This window comes from Bufo bufo, chromosome 11 (assembly GCF_905171765.1).
Source record: "Bufo bufo chromosome 11, aBufBuf1.1, whole genome shotgun sequence".
NCBI classification, from domain to species: Eukaryota; Metazoa; Chordata; class Amphibia; order Anura; family Bufonidae; genus Bufo; species Bufo bufo.
In genome coordinates, this window is record NC_053399.1 from 49,142,499 (window position 1) to 49,162,627 (window position 20,129).

The window sequence follows — 20,129 nt, forward strand, 5'->3', positions numbered from 1 at the left end:
GAACGAGAGCTCAGCAGTCAGGACTGTGCATTCCAGCATCGCTCACAGCAGGGAAACGGGGGGCAGTAGGAAAGTAAAAAGTAACAATCTGGGCTTCCCATGTAGTATTGCAGATAACAGTCCATAATAGTAGTGACTGACTTCCTTTAAGTTATAGCCAAATTATATTCTAGAGCTGTATTCCACTCTGTAGGCTTCAGAGCCGAAATCTTCCAGCACTGTTTGCACAGGGCATGTTCTGGTTAAGTGTAGTATGATGAAACTGTAGAAACACCTGTCCAAGTGCGTTATGAGAGCCTTTTATGTCTGGTGACAAGCTGGTTGTTTCCAATGGCTATCTGCTGAAATGTGAATGCCGCTCTGGAATACAATACAGGCTGAGACTCAGGACCAGTGGGAGATAAAACTCCTATCTTTTGTGCATAAGAAAATAGAAATGCTCTTGGAAAGTAGCCTGCATTTTCTTCTCTGGGTCTATCAAACAATTTGGCTTAAATATAATGCAGATTTGTTGTGGTCGATTCATGCTGGATTAAGGCACATTACTGCAGGATTTGAATGCCACTAATTTGCTTCTAAATGATGTTTCTGCATTTTCATAAGGGTCACATACATGTGGTTCTGGTGCACAGCGTCCCAGAAGGTCAATCAGGGCAGAATAAAAGGACATTATAGCATTTCCCATGTGTACAATCTCTTCTTCTTCTTCATCTTCCTCGACCCTAAATGAATACACAAAGCAGAATTACCGTTTGTAATTTCAGGCACATAGTATTAGATATCCTGTTTAAAAGAAATCTGGATTTTCTTGTCTCCACATATCAAGCTAAAGACATTTTCAAATTTACAATTAAGTTTTACAAATAACTTGTTTTAAAGTAACTTTCCATGTAATACTCTCTAAAACAACAGGTTCATAAGCTACCTATTCCAGACCACCCTATTTTCTACCTTATGTCTTTCTTTTGGGAAAATACTTACACTTCCCTCTGATACCCCTGAGAAGGCAGGTCCAGAGCTGGGTTTTCAGAGATGTTAATAGCCTCCTGCATTGCCGCCAGCAAACCATTTCCCCCCTCTCCTCTCAGGGAAGGTCCAAAACACTCTGGGCGTCGGATGAGAAGCTTCACCACCACACTGGCGTTTTCTTCAACACTCTCGCCTGGAAAACAAGGGAAACAAAAGGCAGCCCTGGTTACCTTACTGAAGTCTCTGAGGACACAACATGAGAAGAACCCAAGTGCAGGTTTAGGTCCCCGAGCGTGACGCATTCAGACATCTGAAGATAATTGGAAGGCGGATATGTAGAGCAGGCACAATGAATGTGATCACTGAGTTCTGTCAAGCAAAGCATCTTAATCATAGAAGTAAAGAGGACACAGATCTACTGTGATACATTTCATTACAAGAATGAAGAATGAAACCTCTACACAAAGTATACTGTCTGCTCAACAATTCTCTACAGGTCCCCACTCTTAGCTTGGTCTGTACATAACCGTTTGCATTAGGCCTCAATATGAAATTGAGAAAAAAAATAACTCATCTGTCCAATGGCTTGTGTCATTCCACTGTCCATAAGGACGTCAGGGGGTTGTTAACAAGGTTGTGGTGGTTATAAGAGAAATGTGCGACTAGCTGCAGTCCACCCCCATGATATTAGTTGTTTTCTTGGATTTTCAGAAGCCAGACCCATGCTGATCATCGCAGGGCTGGCATTCATTTAAAAAGAAGCTGTTTTGATGAAACCCTATATATACTTTATACTGACAATAAAATATATGTTAGCAATGTAATGGCATTCCTAGTGCACGATCGTATCTGAATCTGCGACAGCTAAAGAATGATCAGGAGGTGACCCAAAATATGGATCCCAAGGCACTAACTGGAAAATGCTGCTTTACTGGATTATAATTTTTCTACCATCATGCAACAGTCATTTTTGTTCATGACACGATTTGTTCTGGCTTCTTTTTACATAATCTGTGATGGAGGCTCATATGGGAACCCCTGACATGTATGTGAATCTATATAAATACTGTATGTTGATATGGGCTTATTATTATTTTTAGATGTGCTATGCATTGCAGTATTCCTTGATATAGGTAGGGCTTATAAATCTGTACTTTCTGTTTAAGGGGGTTATCCTGGAAAAGATCATGATGACATCCTCATGATAGATCATCATTATCACATCAGCGGGGGTCCGAGTTTCGGCATCCCCACCGATCAGCTGTTTTAAGGAGCCGCTGCGGAGCTCTGGTGAGCGATGCAGGCTTCCGGAATCTCTTCATGGACAGTGCTGTATATTGTATAGTGGCAGTGCTTGGTATTGTAGATCAGCCCCATTGACTTGAATAAGGCTGAGATGCAACTAGGCCATCAGCCCAGAACCTTCTTTTGCCAGGATGGAGATTGGAGAAGCCAGCTCATTGCCTTGCTTGTACTGTTTTGCACTTGAGTTTCTCCAGTTAAGATGCACGCTGGTTGGGGACCTCTTTCATCCATAAAAGCTTATCACAACTCCTTATCACACCCCATAAGTCATCAAGATGTGTGTGAACACAGGAGAATGGCTATAAAATCCTAACCCCTTGGTACAAGACCCAAGAGCTAACGTGTCTCTATAACCCAAACAACTCAGATTCCTGTTGGAGATGTCTAGCCGAAAGAGGCACTTTTTTCCACATCTGGTGGACCTGCCCCTCCATACAATCCTGGTGGACGGAGATCTTTAGCAATGCTAATAGCATCTGCAACCTTAAACTCAAAATGACACCACAACTCGCCTTGCTAGGCATCCCTCCTGAGATTGAAACAGGATCTCTTCCACCTCTTTTTAGGTCGCTATTGAGTGCAGCTCGCTTACTAATTCCCCGATTTTGGCTGTCCTCTGAACTCCCCTCAATGTCCCAATGGACAAGTAAAGTAGATCAGTTATATAGATTTGAAGAAATAGCCGCCTGGGAAGATCGTCAGTTCAGATCACATTGGCAAAAATGGGCCGAGTATAGAAAGTTCTGACCAAACACAGGTCCGGCCTCTCCTTCCCAATAATAGCCTTAAGAAGCTCAATCTCTAAAGTCCCCTGGCTTAGTACTTCCTAAGTGCCCTACTTGCATTGGCTTAGTAATCTACCTCCTGTCTTTGTTTATTCAGGTTTTTCACGGCTATGTACTGTATGTATACAATATGACACTGTGACATCTGCTTTCTTTTATTATCCATACTTGTACACTTTAGCTGATGTTTCAAATAAAGAAAAAAATATGTAATAATAATTTTAAAAAAGATGCACGCTGGTTAATTGCAGATCCTGACTCTCTGGACTCTCTTATTTCCCATTGGGATGCACAACGCCTCACCATCTCTTCCGGAGAGTAGCAAGACGTGGTGACACCTCGATCTGGGATCTGGGGGACTGAGCATAGCGTTAGGGCCACTCCAAACCTCGCGATTGCACTAGATATACCACTGGGCAGAAGGATACAGGTGTTTCTGGGGTTTATTACTCTTTAGGATCTGTGGAAATCTGGATTGCTGCCTCTACTTGGCACTGCAGGTTAGGTTCACCCAGTTTTTTGGAGGACGGTTTGGGGCAGTTTTTTTAGCCAAAGCTAGAAGTGGATCCAGCAGGAAATTCTTTTCTTTATATTTCCAATTTTCTTTGAATCTACTTCTGACTTTGACTGAAAAACCTGCAGGAAAATCTGCTTCAAAACATCCTACAAAAACTCCTACCTTGTGTGAACCTACCTTAATAGTGTCTGTTGGTCACAGGTTACAGAGTCTACAAAGAACGTTGAAAGACACCACAAGGGAAAGCAGTAGCTTATAATTTCCAGGTAATTTTAGTGATCTTTATGTACATATTGAATAAAATACATATTTGTGCTTTGTTTTTTTCTCTATTAAAAATGACCAATAATTAATGGTCACAGCACATGTTCATTATAATGAAGTGGATGACATTATTTCGTGAATGTCACCTCTGAATACATTAACATCTCTTGTTTGCTGTTCCCAAACAAGCTTTTCTCTAACTAAATCAATTAATATTAGGATTTATTCTCCATATTTTGTCATTTAAAGGCCAGCTGGGCTTTTGTGTTTCATTCTGGCGCTTGTCTGAAAGGTGAATGGGAAATATTTAACCTGCAGGAACACATTGTTTAGATAACCATGAGACATGTTTAAAGATCCGGATATGATAAACAGATTTTTTTATTTTTTTAATAAGCATATTCAGGCCAGTTGAGTAATAAATTCGGAAGCTTAGAATAAGAGAACTGCTTAGAATAAATCTTTATTTTTGGCATAGATGACTATTAATGGACAACAACTTTGTCACCTTAAATAGCTAACCCTGAAAAATTGGGGACTAATGTCCCCATAACAGTTCCAGCCACAGGACCCTATTATATTGGCAGCTGCAGTGTGCCCCTTACACTTGCCTTCACAGTAGTAGTAATTTGTGTATCTGTATCACGTGACAGCGCAGGATGTAGAGACATTCATTGCACAGATAGCCCATTGGTTTCATTTTTTAGCCCCTGCAGGGAGTTTGACACCCTACTACCATTTAGGGGTCTTCACAGCGGGACAACCTATGACCAGCTTATTACCTTTTTCAAAAGCAGAGAATTAATGTTTTTTTTTTTACCAGTTATGCATATTTAGTTGCTTAGCTCATATACATCTTCCCCATGTTTTTTTTTTCAATTTCGACTCTGTACCGGTTTTCACCATGCAATATTTGACCTAGTTCATCACTGGGTGAATCATATGAAACTATGGTGAATTACGATATATCATTTAAGGTGCATTCTGACCCGTGTTACTTTTACGTTGAATGCAAAACCATGTAAAATGCCATGGCATTGTGTGTTTTTGCCTGTAACACTTTTGGCAAAGGGGAACATCTCTGAAAGCATTGGTAATGTTTTGCTTTTACATTTTACATTCTTTTGCATTTATATGGATGAATTTAGTGATGTTTTTCAGTGTGATATTGTAATCACCCGGAGTTCCATTACCACTTCTTTTGGCACCTTGCTACCATCTTCTATGTGCTAATGTATAACATCTTATGTATTTTATGTCATCGCCTGATAATGTGCATATTTATTCCTGAAACTGTTATGCTCAAGTGTAATAACCTGGTCTACAGCAGATGGTGGCAATATTGGCAGTATTAGTTTATCTGGAGAGGAACCTCCTTGTTTCACTTCCTGCCCACTGTAGCTAGAGGGAGGAGTTCTGTGTTAGGGAGAGGTTAGTGGCAGTTCAGCCTTCCCCTCCTTGGGGACAAGTTGTGTCTAGTCTACCCTCCTTAGGGAGAGGTTGTGTGCTGGCTAGCCTGAAGTACTCTCATAGGCGTGCGCAGCCTATTGCATTAGGGTGTGCACCCTAAAGCACAAGCACACACACTGCGTATGTAATATATATATATATATATATATATATATATATATATAGCCTTTATGCTATTATCCCTCATTAGCCCCCATTATCAGCCCTTATGCCTCATTAGCCCCCATTATCAGCCCTTATCCCTCATTAGACCCCATTATGCTTCTCATTAGCCCCCATTATTCCTTATTAGCCCCCATTATGCCTCATTAGCCCCCATTATGCCTCATTAGCCTCCATTATGCCCCCAGCAGCCTCATTTTTTATGAGGCAGTCGCTCCTCACCACCCACGATCCTCTTCCTCCTGCTGTCAGCTGTGCTCCGAACTTGCGCGCACAGCGTGACGTCACAAAGCGCCTCACGCTGTGCGCAGCCCTGCACAGCCGAGGACCAGGAAGCAGTAAGTACAGCGTTCACCGCTTCCTGGTCCTCCGGTACTAATGAGCGCTTCCAAAATGGAAGCGCTTCATTAGTATTCGCCGGCCAGCAGGCTTGATTAGCGTGTGCCCAGGCTGAGAGAGCTACCGCATAGCAGGGCTGAGATTGTTGCAGAGAAGTATTTGCCTGCCAAGTTAAGCAAAAACCTGCTGATGACCAGGATATCGTTTGGAAGCTGTTTGGATTACCAATGTATGCCAAGTAAAAGCAAATGTTCAATGTTACTACAAAGTCTGGACTCCGTTTATTCTACTCATCCACCATCCAAGTTCACATACCCCTTTTGCACTGCTTCGGACCACATCGCGTCTGGGATCCATGGATATCCAGGTTGGAACACTGACACGTGTACATAACATCTACAGACACTGTAGATCTTGAAAGGGAGCCTTGTGCTTCCGCTGCTTAACAAGCTGATTATTGGGCTGATTATCAGGTACAGATGCTCATTTCTGATAACTGGCCTGGGTATAGGTGAGGCTAATCACATGAGAAATGAGTGTTAACTCATTCAGTGGGTGAAACCACAGTCTTTTTTAGGCGTTCTTTTTAGCTTTTTTTTGGGGGGGGGGGGGCGCAAAATACGTGAGGTGTTTGCTGGAAGTCTATGTGAATTATTACATGCATTCTAAGCATGTTCTTTTCAGTCGTAATTTGCTTCACTTGAGCTGATTTTTTATGGTCAACAGCGTTTTTTTATTTTTTTTTATGACAGCATATGTATGTTTATGGTGCTTTCTCAGGGTGTTTTTAATGTTTTTTTCATACTGATTTACAGAACAAGTAACAACAGCAGGGATACATCATTCCATGTAGAAAACACATGGCTGGCAAAAACAAAACTAAAAAACCATAAAAACCACAGGTGCTCAAAACATACTACTTGTGAAAAGATACCACATAACAACAACAAAAACAACACTAAAATGGCAAGAGCACAAGGCAATCAAATTAGGCAAGTTTGATGCTAGCATTATCTCGGGCATCTCCAACAGGCTATGCTGCCTGCTGGAGAGGTCTAGATCCGGCACTGCCGGACGCTACCTGACACATACTTGCCCGATTCGCTATAATGGGTACTGGCAAAGATCTGGGCGCAACGTGGCAAACAGTGGTTTTCGTCTGGCCTATTCTCAGCATATTTGCTGGGTTGCGTCCGGATCTCCGCAGGTACCAATTATGCAACGAGGTAGTTTCCGGTAATGCCAGAATGCAGAGAGATCCAGCAAGCTATTCCATGCGGAAACAGCCTGCCACATCTAAAAGTGCTAGGGTGAAACTAGCTCCCTTCCAAACCACCATATATAAGAAACCTACCTAGCCTATAAATCATTGTTCAACCTTTTAAACAAGCCTTGAGATGAAATTTAGGATTATCACTAAACCAGGAAAGCAGAAGGAAGGCATTTTTTTTAATATGTATAGTCACTAAATATAGCATAAAAAACATAGAACATTGTATAAAATCTCTATTACATTTGGTCTATGACTATAATAATTACAATAAGCAATCACTGCAAATTATATTTTCCAATGGGCATCAAAAAGAGCCCCTCAGACACATAAACCTATGCCTACATATCACAGAGCTCAGCTTCCCTCCCTCTGTCTTCTCCTGGTCTCAGAGCAGTGAGTAGAACTTGTATTTCCACTCTTCTGTACATGGCATTAAACAAAAAATGTAAATAACTTGGGCAGCAGAAATCACTTGACAGGTTCACCCATGACCTTGAACATGAATGCTGGAGTTGTCCAAATGACATAAGGACACATCATGTAGTCTTGTATCATTTACAGTCTTTTTGACATAGTGTTGAGGGACAGCACCACTGGAAGTCCACTAGCATACCTCACTATTTCAGATAAAAACTTATGGTATGCAATTCACTGCCAGATCTGAGTGAATCCAGAAAGTCATGGTCCAATATATTCTATACCCTTTCTTTTCCTTTTATATTGTGTTAATCCCTTATATGAGGCTGACGTTTACAGTACTCACATCTATCTTGGTGATCTATATGCTCAGGGCAGGCTTTAGCAGTCCAGTGTGACGCCACTATATGACACTATATGTATTATTCGTATACTGTATAGTATAGATATTCATTCACTGTATGCCCAGACCCCCTATGGAGGAGGGGGCCAACAGAAGGTACCACACAGGGTATCACCTAGACCCTATGTATTGTATAAGCATTGTAAAAAAAAAAAAGAATATAAGGTGCCAGATTGATTTTTTTAATACAATTATTATTAATGCATTATATTTTCATATTATTGTTCTGTACATGCCTTGTTTAATATTTTTAAACTTTTGGGGAAAAAATGCCCATTACTCCTAATAACGTTCTCCACAGTATAAGAAGTCTGGCATCTATACTTACAGTTCACAAAGACTGCAAACCGCAGGAATGAGAGGTAGCGTTCGCCCTCAATGGGATTCCATCCAATGTCTGGGTATCCTTTGGCAATTAACATTGGACAACTCTGCAGCCCACAACCTGCCAAGTATGTCACAACCTGTGGAAAAGCAGACAAATCTCTAAAGTAGGTACCAACAAGTCAGCTGTAGCGTGAAGAGGACTAAACTGAATGACAATAAAGCTCTGGAGTTGTTTTCCTTCCAAATCACATCCCTCTGTTCAGATGCCTGGATCAACTCAAGCTGATGACAGGTTTCAAAGTGTGAAAGACTCCAAACTTAAGGCTTTAGAGGGAAGCATGTTTAGATGTGTGACCTGTCAGAAACCAACCAACAGGGCGCCAGCCTTCACTCATGGAGGCTCCATGTTTCCAAACATCTGTTTTAAAGGAGTCTGCTTTGCAGTAATTTGTGCCAAATGTATGGCTTTTTGAAGCCAAAATTCTGGAGTGCAGGGTTTCTTCAATTCCTCACCATGTTCAAGATATTAGTATGCTGTCAGAGTATGAGAAGACTCGTTTACATGCAGAGGCTAAAAATGTGCACATCCCTATTCTAGCTCTCATCTGAAAAGTGGATACAATTGTATGCAATCTACATAATGTTCTCTAAGTCAAAATGCATGATCTGCAGGCTGCTACATTGTAGCAAACTAGCAGAGAGGTCTGTGCAGCTGCTGCAATGTATATAATGCATATAGACCTAGGGTCAGAAACCTCTGGGACTCCAGCTGTTGTCAAACTACGTTTCCCTGCAGGCGCCATTCACTTTAGAGCAGGGATGCTCAACCTGCGGGTCTCCAGCTGTTGTAAAACTACAACTCCCACAATGCCCTTCTGTAGGATGATAGCTGTAGGCTGTCAGGGAATGATGGGAGTTGTAGTTTTGCAACAGCTGGAGGGCCGCAGGTTGAGCATGCCTGCTTTACAGAGTTCAGAGAACAATTGAACAGGTGTGCATGCTGGGAGTTGTAGTTTTATAATAGCTGGAGGTTGCTGACCCCTTCCCTAGACTGCAGTTGTATCCACTTCTCGGTTAAGGACAGGACTAGCTACGTGCACGTTTTAAGCCTCTGCATGAAAACTATATCTCCTCAATCTTTTTCTACTGGGGCGGCACCACCGATTCAAAGTCCACACCAAAGCTAAAGTCCTATCTTACTCTTTTGTCTCCTGAACCTGCCAATGATTACTAATGTGAAGTCTACCTTCTCAGCCGCGCCTCATCAATAACTGTACTCGTTCACTGTAATCTAATACCTTGCAGATGGTGAGGCATTAAAGCAAAGTACTGTATATTAGAATGTTTTAGAACTGTTCATTTCTACAGTCGATAAGCATTATTATAAACCTAAAACCAGACCTTTAAAGGGGTTGTGTCTGGTCTTGGGGGGACCTCTGGGGTCCTTCCCTGTCCTCCTGAACATAAAAAAACACAACTCACCTGTCTGCTGTCCCTGCAGGTCCAGGAAGTGGCTTAGTCCTGTGACCGCTGCAGCCAATTACAGGCCTCAGTGTTTACAGCGGCTTAAAAGGAAGGTAGTGTTGAACTCAGCATGATGAACTGTGCCAGGCAGTATCTGTCAGCAGATCTGTACCTATGAAACTGGCTGACCTGTTACATGTGCACTTGGCAGTTTTTTATTTGTATTTGTATTGGACCCATGTTCATTTGTGCCCGCATTGCTGAGAAAAATGATGTTTTAAAATATGCAAATGAGCCTCTAGGAGCAACAGGGGCGTTACCATTACACCCTCTGCACTTTGATTGATAGGGTCTGGTAGTGAAAATGTCATCACACCTGCTCCTGTCAGAGGACGCGGCAAAGAGAAAAGAGTCTCTAGGAGTAACGGCAACGCCCCCGTTGCTCCTAGAGGCTCATTTGCATATATTAAAACATCATTTTTTCTCAGCAATGCGGGCACATATGAACATAGGACCAACACAGATGCCTTCAGCTGCCAAGTGTACATGTAACAGGTCAGTCAGTGTCATAGGTACAAACCTGCTGACAGATGCCCTATAATAGCATTGATCATGGAAACAGATACTCTTTAAGATACGACATTATTAATTAAACATTCAGAAAAACCTTTAATAAAGCAAATACTCATCATGACCATTTACAAAATGTGTGAAAAGGAGACTTTTGTATTACTTACCAGTAAAGTCTCTTTCTCGCTCTTCCTTGGGGGACACAGGAAACCATGGGTATAGCTCTGCTCCCTAGGAGGCGTGACACTAAGTGAAAGCTGTAAGCCCCTCCTCCATCAGCTATACCCCTCAGCCTGGAGAAGAGACTGCCAGTTGCGTGTCCAAGTAGTGAAAGATAACCACCAACCGGAAAAAAGAACTGTCGAGCCCCAACGGGGGCAACCAAGCCGGAACCACAACTGTAACCCAATGAAGGGCGGGTGCTGTGTCCCCCAAGGAAGAGCGAGAAAGAGACTTTACTGGTAAGTAATACAAAAGTCTCCTTTTCTCGCCCATATTCCTTGGGGGACACAGGAAACCATGGGACGTTCCAGAGCAGTCCCAGAAGGGAGGGACCAGAACAAACTAGACCAACACCAGAGGCATCAATCAACTGCCGCCTGCAACACCAGACGGCCTAAAGCAGCGTCAGCCGACGCATGAGTATGCACCCTGTAGAACTTGGTGAAGGTGTGCAAGGAGGACCAAGTGGCCGCCTTGCAAATCTGCTCCGTAGAAGCCCGATTCCTCTGAGCCCAGGAAGCCCCGACCGCTCTAGTGGAGTGAGCGGTAACACCGAGGGGCGGAACCTTGCCCTTGGCGAGATAAGCCTCAGTAACAGCCATCTTGACAAAACGGCCGATAGCAACTTTGGATGCCGCCATCCCCCTGCGCGACCCCTCCGGAACCACAAAGAGCGAGTCAGTACGCCTGAAAGAGCTGGTTATCTCCAGGTAAACCTTGAGCGCCCTGACAACGTCCAGGCGATGAAGCTTCCTCTCCCGCGGGTGGGAAGGGGAAGGACACAAAGAGGGGAGAACGATGTCCTCGTTCAGATGAAAGGCGGAGACCACCTTAGGAAGGAAGGAAGGGACCGGTCGAAGAACTACCTTGTCCTGGTGGAACACTAGGAAAGGTTCCAGATAGGAAAGTGCAGCCAATTCGGACACCCTCCGAAGAGAGGTGACGGCTACAAGGAAAATAACCTTGCAGGACAGAAGTCGCAAGGAAACCATCTGCAGAGGCTCGAAAGGAGAAGCCTGGAGCGCTGAGAGAACCAGGTTCAGGTCCCAGGGCGGTACCGGAGGGCGGTACGGGGGAACCGCGTGAGCCACGCCCTGAAGGAAGGTCTTGACAGGACCAAGGGGGGCCAGTGGGCGCTGAAACAAAATAGACAGCGCAGACACCTGACCCTTCAAAGAACTAAGGCCCAGACCTTGGGCAAGTCCGCTCTGCAGGAAGGACAAAACGGTGGGGAGAGAAAAGCGGAGCGGAGGAATCCCCAGATCGGCACAGAACCCCAAATAGGTCCTCCAGGTCCTATAATAGATCCTAGAAGAGGACGGCTTACGGGCGCGGATCATGGTGCGGACGACGTCCGCAGAAAAACCCCTACGTGTCAGGACGGTGGTCTCAACAACCACGCCGTCAAACGTAGGGACCTTAAACGCGGGTGGAAGATCGGTCCCTGAGAGAGAAGATCTTCCCTGGCGGGCAGCGGCCAGGGCGCGTCTGCCAGGAGCAGCATGAGGTCGGCATACCAAGACCGGCGGGGCCAGTCCGGAGCGACCAGAATCACCGAGACGCCTTCCGCCGCGATCTTCCGAAGGACCTTGGGCAGGAGTGGGATGGGAGGGAATATGTATGGACGCGCGAAGCCTCGCCAAGGAAGAACGAGGGCGTCGGCTCCGCAGGCTCCCGGATCCCTGGCCCTGGACAGATAGGCGGGGACCTTGTGATTGAATTTGGAGGCCATGAGGTCCACGTCCGGTATGCCCCAACGAAGGCAAATGGCCTCGAACACCTCCGGGTGAAGAGACCACTCGCCGGGGTCGACGGTGGTGCGACTGAGGAAGTCCGCCGCCCAATTGTCCACCCCTGGAATAAAAATTGCAGATAGGGCCGGGACGTGGGCTTCCGCCCAACGGAGAATGTTGGTGACCTCCCGCATTGCTGCAACGCTGCGAGTGCCCCCCTGGTGGTTTATGTACGCCACGGCCGTGGCGTTGTCCGATTGCACACGAACTGGATGACCCTTCAGCAGATGAGTCCAGTGTCGCAGAGACAGAAGGGCCGCTCTCAGCTCCAGGACATTGATCGAGAGTTTGGACTCCGATGGAGACCAAATGCCCTGGACGGATCGGGGAGGAAACACGCCTCCCCAGCCCAAGAGACTGGCATCGGTAGTAACCACCAACCAGTTGATCGGCAGAAAGGACCTGCCCAGAAGAGGGGACTGCAACCACCAGCGGAGAGATGACCGTACCGGAGGCGATAGATGGAAGGGATGATCCAGAGACTCCGGCGATTTGTCCCAGGAGGAGAGGATCGCCCGTTGGAGAGGGCGGGAGTGAAACTGCGCAAATGGGATCGCCTCGAAGCAGGCAACCATCTGCCCCAAGACCCGCATGCAGAAGCGGAAGGACGGTCGACGGTGGAGAAGGAGACCCTGAATCGCCCGACGGAGGGTCAGACGTTTTTCCGAGGGAAGACGTACCTCCGCCGCTTCCGTGTCTAAAAGCATTCCCAGGAAGACCAGTTGTCTGGCGGGAGGAAGGGAGGACTTGGGGAAGTTGATGACCCAACCGAATCTCGCCAGAGTCTCTAGAGTGAGATCCACGCTGGCAACCGCTTGGGAAAAGGACGGAGCCTTGATGAGGATATCGTCCAAGTACGGTAGCAGAAAAACACCCCTGGAACGGAGTAAGGCCAAAACCGGGGCCAGGACCTTGGTGAACACCCGGGGGGCTGTTGCCAGCCCAAAGGGAAGGGCGACAAACTGGAAGTGGAGGTCCCCCACGGCGAATCGGAGGAAGCGATGGTGACACCGAGCTACCGGAACATGGAGGTAGGCATCCTGTATATCGATGGAAGACATGAAATCTCCCTGCTCCAGGGAAGCCACCGCGGAACGGAGGGACTCCATCCGAAACCGTCGAAGGAAGAGAAAACGGTTGAGCTTTTTGAGGTCCAAAATGGGCCGCACCGAACCTCCCTTCTTGGGAACTACAAAGAGGTTCGAATAGAACCCTTGGAACCTTTCCTCTAGAGGAACGGGGGTAATCACCCCCCTGTCCAGTAAGGCTTGAACAGCCGCGGAGAACGCAGCCGCGCTTTTCGGGTCCCGCGGGGGGCGGGAGCGAAAGAACCGATCTGGAGGGAAAGACGCAAATTCGATTTTGTATCCTGAGGACACAATTTCGAGAGCCCAGGCGTCGGAGATGTGAGCCATCCAGATGTCCCTGAAAAGGAGGAGCCGGCCCCCCACCCGGGTGGGTGGGGGCGCGCCTTCAGGCAGAGGATTGCTTTGCTGCGGGTGTGCGGGCAGCCTGCGGCCTGCGCCAGGAGGGCTGTGCCCGAAAAAACGGCTTCCTACGTTTATCCTGGGGAGGGGCCGAAGCGGCAGCTGCGGGGGGAGCCCCAGAGGTCCTGCGGGAGGACCGAAAACGAGACGCACCGGGGCGTCCGCGGGGGGCGCCCCTGGCTTGGGGTTGAGGGAGATGGGTGCTTTTACCACCCGTGGCCTCCGAAATAAGCTCGTCTAGGCGGACCCCGAAAAGGCGGGAACCCGCAAACGGTAGCCCCGCCAAGGAACGTTTGGAGGCAGCGTCCGCTTTCCAAACTTTCAGCCAGAGCTCCCTCCTGACGGAAACCGCCAGGGCGGAGGAGCGTGCAATAAGGGCTCCCGCATCAAGGGAGGCCTCACAAACAAAATTCCCGGCCCGAATAATAAGCTGGGCCAAGGAACGTAGGTCCTGGATGGGGACGTCCGAGTCCAACTCCTGTTCCAGCTGCGCACCCCAAGCAGAGATTGCTTTACCTGCCCAAGCAGAGGCAAAAACCGGTCTGAGAGCAGAACCGGAGGCAGCAAAAATGCCCTTGGAAAGGGTCTCCATGCGACGGTCCTCCGCTGACTGAAGAGAGGACCCGTCGGGAACAGGGATGGCCGTGTTTTTTGACAGACGGGCCACAGGGGGGTCCACCTTGGGTGGGGACGACCAGGTGGCCACGACATCGGCTGGAAATGGATAGCAAATGTCCAGCTTCTTGGGATTGACAAAACGGGCGTCCGGGCGAGCCCAAGCCTTAGACACCACGGAGGAGAAATCAGAGTGGATTGGAAAGACTTTTGAGGCCTGCCTGGGTCTGATAAAGGAGACGCTAGCTGCGTCAGAGCTAGGGGGGTCATCCTGCACCTTAAAGGTGTCACGAATATCCGAGATGAGTTGACTCATCGCTGAGGCTAGCTTGGACGGCAGGGCCGAGTCCATTTCCAAATCTGAAACCGCCAATTCACCTTCAGAGAGCGAATCCTTTGGAGAGGAGAGGCTCGTCTGGGTGCGCACGCGTGGCGGGGAGAGGGAGGCATCCGAGGAGGAGGCTCGCTCTACTCTAAGACGTTTCTGAGAGTGCCTAGCTCGGGAGGGGTCACTAAGAGGGAGTGAACCCGCTGCAGCAGCAGAAGCGGTGGACCCGGAGGGCGCGACAGTAAAAGTGGCGTCCTGCGGGGTAGGTGGCCTGTCTATTAGGCGGCCCACGACATGAGTGAGGCTTTCCACGGCCTGGGACAGGGATCTAGCCCAGTCAGGCGGGTCAGAGGAAGCAGCGGTGGGAAGGAAGGGGAGGCTGGAGCAGCCACTCTCACCATACGCTGTCTTCGCCCTCAATCCATCCAGCAGGGTCGCCCCTTCAGCTACTGGCACCGCAGTGGCAGGAAGCCGGGGGAGGGACTTGGCGTGCGGGCGACCCTTGAGCTGGCGGGACGCAGGGGAGCGAGGCTGCCCTGGTCCACCTTGTCTTCTGTGGGGGAGGCGGCAGTGCGGAATTACCGGCACTGGCGCAACTCAACCCCGGGAGAAACAGAGGGGTCTAATGCGCCTCTGTTGTCCCTGAAGTAGAAAAAAATCGAATTAAAACAACAAATAACGCAAAAAATAAAAAATTATAGGAAAACAACCCTGCATAAGCAGGGGGTGTCTTGCCTCCTTGGACACTAAGCAAAAACTGGCAGTCTCTTCTCCAGGCTGAGGGGTATAGCTGATGGAGGAGGGGCTTACAGCTTTCACTTAGTGTCACGCCTCCTAGGGAGCAGAGCTATACCCATGGTTTCCTGTGTCCCCCAAGGAATATGGGCGAGAAATACCATTAAAGAATAACTGTGGTTCATCGTACACAACCATAACTAAACTTCAGCTTTCAGATACCTAAAGCCACATACAATGTTAGAATATAGAGGTTACTGTGCTATCCTATGACAAGTCTTCCATTCTGTTGCGTTTTCTGATTTAAAAAGCTGTGAAACTGCAGCTTTACAGATTATTTATAACTGACTGACACTTCTGGACCCAGCAGGTGTTATCTTATTTTCTAACCATTTCACCTATAACTAACACCAACATATTTGTACAGTTATTTAGAAGGAGATCCGCTTTGTGTAGCGTCTGCATTTCAATCAAATGACTTATTATTATTATTAGGTCGTGGATAATTTCCTCTTGTTTGTGTGATTCAGGTTTGTGACAGGATGATGGCTCATCAGTTCTGCAGTCGTTCACTAATCATTACCTTCTCCAAATCTGGTTCCTGCAACGCCAAAGCAAGTTCGTTGTTATCCATCACAGAGGCGGCAGCGACATCTAGAGGTGTAGAGCCTCTCATAGACGGAGATGCTGGGAAGACAGAAATGTACTCATTCTTGTGTTATCCGAGTTAGAAAAAGTACAGCCTGTCAGAGGCTAAGATGCTACAGGATGATACAGATGTATCAGCTGTTAATAGGAACATTAGAAACAAATTTTACTTTGAAGTGTTTTTATGTAAATAAAACCTGATCATCTTACAGCGAGAAGTTTTACAACTTAGGATGGGTTCCCATATGCGTTAAACAGGGTTATAACAGAATATAATGGAAATTAGGGACAGAATGCAAACCCTTTAGCGGCATTCCGTTTTGATCCTTCCTAATAGAGTTCTATGGGCACAAATAACGGTTCCGTCTACAGGACTTTTTTTTCCGTCTTACATAACAGAACTGTTATTTGTGCCCATAGATCTCTATTAGGACGGATCAAAATTGAATGCCTCTAAAGGGTTCCTTTTGCATCCCGTCCTTAAATTCCATTATAACCCAGTTATAAGAGAAGGGTATAATGGAATATACAACGCATATGTTAACTCACCCTTAATGATGTACTTTGTGTTTCCATGTTTCGCCCATGGACAATATCTCTGCTTCTTGTTGGTCATTGTTGGGAACATTCTTACGTACATCTAGAACCTAAGAACCTACATAAACGTCTCACAGCTGAAAATGTGCTCTGCTTTTATCAACAGCTTGTAGTCCAGGATGGAACTGGTCCATTGCAGCACGTTGCATTGCACTGTAATTGCATATATTTCTCACACCAGACTCTGAGAAGGACAATGGAGACATCTGTAGTAAACTCTCAGCTTTGAATTAGGTCTCTTGTTAAATTTTAAGCATAACTTTTATTACATAGTTCCGAAAAAAAAAATATAAATTAACCCCTAAAATGTTTTTTTCCAGGATTTCTATATCCTCTGGGAAGGCCATCAACAGCAGATTAGCGAGTGTCTGGTACCCCATAGCCCTTCTGATCAGCTGTCTGGGAGTAGCGCTGATGCTGGAGGTGGGTGCTGGAAATACAGCAGCACACACTATGACTGATTTCACCATACACCGATAGAGTCATACGTGTATAGGACACACATTAAATGGCAATGACAATATCATTTTTGGCCAATACTGTACATACCCAGACCAACACTGCTGTTCTCCAGCAAGTAGCCAAGATGCTCAAACATGGCCTTTTGATTTTGCCGACTAATTCTGCAGAAATAGCAGAGAAACCTGCAGCAACTCGCCACCATCTTGGGGAAAGTAATTTGCTGAAATTAAAAGAAAAAATGAAAATAAATTGCTCTGTTTTATCAGGTTTTCAACTTAGAAGATTTGTACCCACGTGCAACAACCAACCTACCTGAGATTTGTCTCCTCCCAGTACATTTACCATGACTTCCATAACAGTTTCATGCATGCCTAGAACTCGCATTAAGTTAGGATGCTGATAGAAGACTTTGTTGTTCATGATATCACTAAAAAGAATGGAAAAGTTCAAGATCAATGACCAAAAATCTTACATCAGTATCAAAGTCAGGGAATGAAGCTTGTGCTAATAAGACAACCATGGGAAACCTACATACTGTTCATTTGAGATGAAAATAAATAAATAAAATAGCTACCTTATTCCCGAAGACGGGTATTGTTAATTAAAGTTACACGCATAAAGTGGAAAAACTTTATAACGGTTGGAGATTCTTTTTTTCGGATACAAAGCTCCAAACCCTCTGCATAGACATACTATAGATTTATAACATAACATGCTGGATAACATGCATTCCTGCAGCCGCCACTAGAGGGAGCAAAGGAACTTATTGTATACATCTTACTCACTAAACTCAATAATAAGACTGTATGCAGTAAGCTCCCCCTAGTGAAAGCAGCAGGTAGCCATGTCTTTACAGGGGATTTGGAGTTCTAAATCAGAAAAATGGAACTCTAACTTCTAGAAAGATATATTAAAGACATTTATTAAGACATTTTTTACCTAAAAGTGTCATGATGATAAAAAGTGGAGAATGCTTGTAATTGCAAAACGTACCCCAATCCATCAATCATGAGCATCTCCTCTTCTTTGCCCATTCTCACACTCAACAGTGAGCGTATCTGTCCCAGAGAGGCCAAAAGGTTTATAGTATCTTCCACAGAGGCTGCGCTGATTGTGTAGGTTTTCCTCATGGCCTGTAACAACTCTCCAATGCTGTCGTATTGCCGGCGCAGGAGGCTGAACATTATACGCACAAGCTCAGGATCTTGAATGTGGTCCTCTTGAGCCCATCTCACCATAGTTTGTGAGATGAGTTCTTTAAGTGTGGCTGGAAGGAAGTAAAGAGAAAAAAGTAACCAAATATTTAAATCACCCCATTTTCCTAGACTCCAGAACAGCAAATCTGCCAAGATATTTAGTAATATCAATGCAAAACTAAGCACAATACCACTAAGTACATTCAGCAAGTTAAATGCCAACCCATGTGGGAAATTTAATAATAGCAACAGAGTATCCGTGCCTCTTTGAATACATCGCAATTTATTTGCCTTGGCAGCAGCTACCTGGCATTGGTTGGTAATGTTACATTTACTATTCACTAGTGTTGATTGAGCACCAAAGTGCTCGAGTGCTCTGGCCGAACATATCGGGATGCTTGGGTGCTCTACTGAGCACCCGAGTATAATGAAAGTCAATGGGAGAACCAGAGCATTAAACCAGGCAGCCCCTGCTCTGAAGAGGGGAGGGTGCCTGGTTCATAGGAAAAGGTCAGAAATTGATGGAAACACCACCAAAATGGTTCGGGAACAGCACAAAGAGGATGTCTGGATGCATCTTGGACTCCCAGGTCGCTGCTGGGAACGATGTTGTCCGAGTAGTACGCCACTTTTAGGGACTGACAATAATACGCACCAAACCAAAGATAAAATAGATTTTAGAGGAAAACTTTTTAGGAAACATTCTTTCCTGTATATTAACTTGTATATAAAGTGCAATTTCTGCCAAAAATTACAAGCAAGAGGCACTCCGATACAACCTGTATATCACATAAAGGAGGGCCTCATTCACATTGTGGTACAATTGTTCAGGTAGTGGGACTCCTACACTCATAAACCCTTTGCACTAAGTGAAAGGACTGCCAAAAATTACAAGGAACTGGCACTCCAATACACCCTTTGTTACACATAAAGGAGGGCATCATACACAGCCTTGAAAAATTAAGATTGATGGCCTGCTGGTGACCCTCAAAAACATTTGGAGATTTGGAGCAAGGACCTGCTGATCTGACCATCTAAAACATTATGGGCGAGGGGCTGATGCCACTTTGGTGACTCTAGATTACCTGGGGCCAATCGCACATCCCTGTGACGGCGACGATCCATTCGGATGTCTGCCCTATCAACTTTCGATGTTATTTTCAGGCAAAACCATGGTCACCAGGCGTAACGGTGAATCAGTGTTCGATTCCAGGGAAGGAGCCTGAGAAACAACTACGTCTATGACATCCAAGCAAGGCAGCATGCACGCAAATTACCCATTAGGAATAATTAGGCGAGGACCTGCAGGTGAGCTGACCCTGTAAAACATTTTAGATGCGGGCGTGCAGGTGAGCTGACCTTGTAAAAGAGTTTAGGTGCGGGCCTGCTGGTGAACTGACCCTCTAAAAGGTTGTAGGTGCGGGCCTGCTGGTGAGCTGACCCTGTAAAATATTTAAGGTGCGGCCCTACTGGTGAGCTGACCCTGTAAAATAATGTAGGCGAGGGCCTGCTGGTGAGCTGACCCTGTAAAAGATTGTAGGTGAGGACCTGATGGTGAGCTGACCCTGTAAAAGGTTGTAGGTGAGGGCCTGATGGTGAGCTGACCCTGTAAAAGGTTGTAGGTGAGGGCCTGCAGGTGAGCTAACCATCTAAAAAATTATATGCGAGGGCCTTCAGGTGAGCTGACCCTGTAAAAGATTGTAGGTGAAGGCCTGCTGGTGAGCTGACCCTGTAAAACATTATATGCGAGGGCTTGCTGGTGAACTGACCCTCTAAAAGGT

The 20,129-nt window shown here is 46.0% G+C and overlaps 1 protein-coding gene across 1 annotated transcript in view; it reads right to left on the reverse strand.

Annotated features, from left to right (window-relative positions):
* The window catches only part of RYR3 (ryanodine receptor 3), a 734,312-nt gene that overhangs the window by 384,276 nt on the left and 329,907 nt on the right, over positions 1–20,129 (reverse strand). The window contains exons 39-45 of the mRNA XM_040412592.1: positions 18,146–18,419; positions 17,465–17,579; positions 17,240–17,372; positions 16,029–16,132; positions 8,233–8,368; positions 982–1,162; positions 614–722 (exon numbers count right to left, since the gene is read on the reverse strand). Of these exons, the coding sequence (XP_040268526.1) occupies positions 614–722; positions 982–1,162; positions 8,233–8,368; positions 16,029–16,132; positions 17,240–17,372; positions 17,465–17,579; positions 18,146–18,419 (1,052 nt within the window). The remainder of the gene's footprint in view (positions 1–613; positions 723–981; positions 1,163–8,232; positions 8,369–16,028; positions 16,133–17,239; positions 17,373–17,464; positions 17,580–18,145; positions 18,420–20,129) is intronic.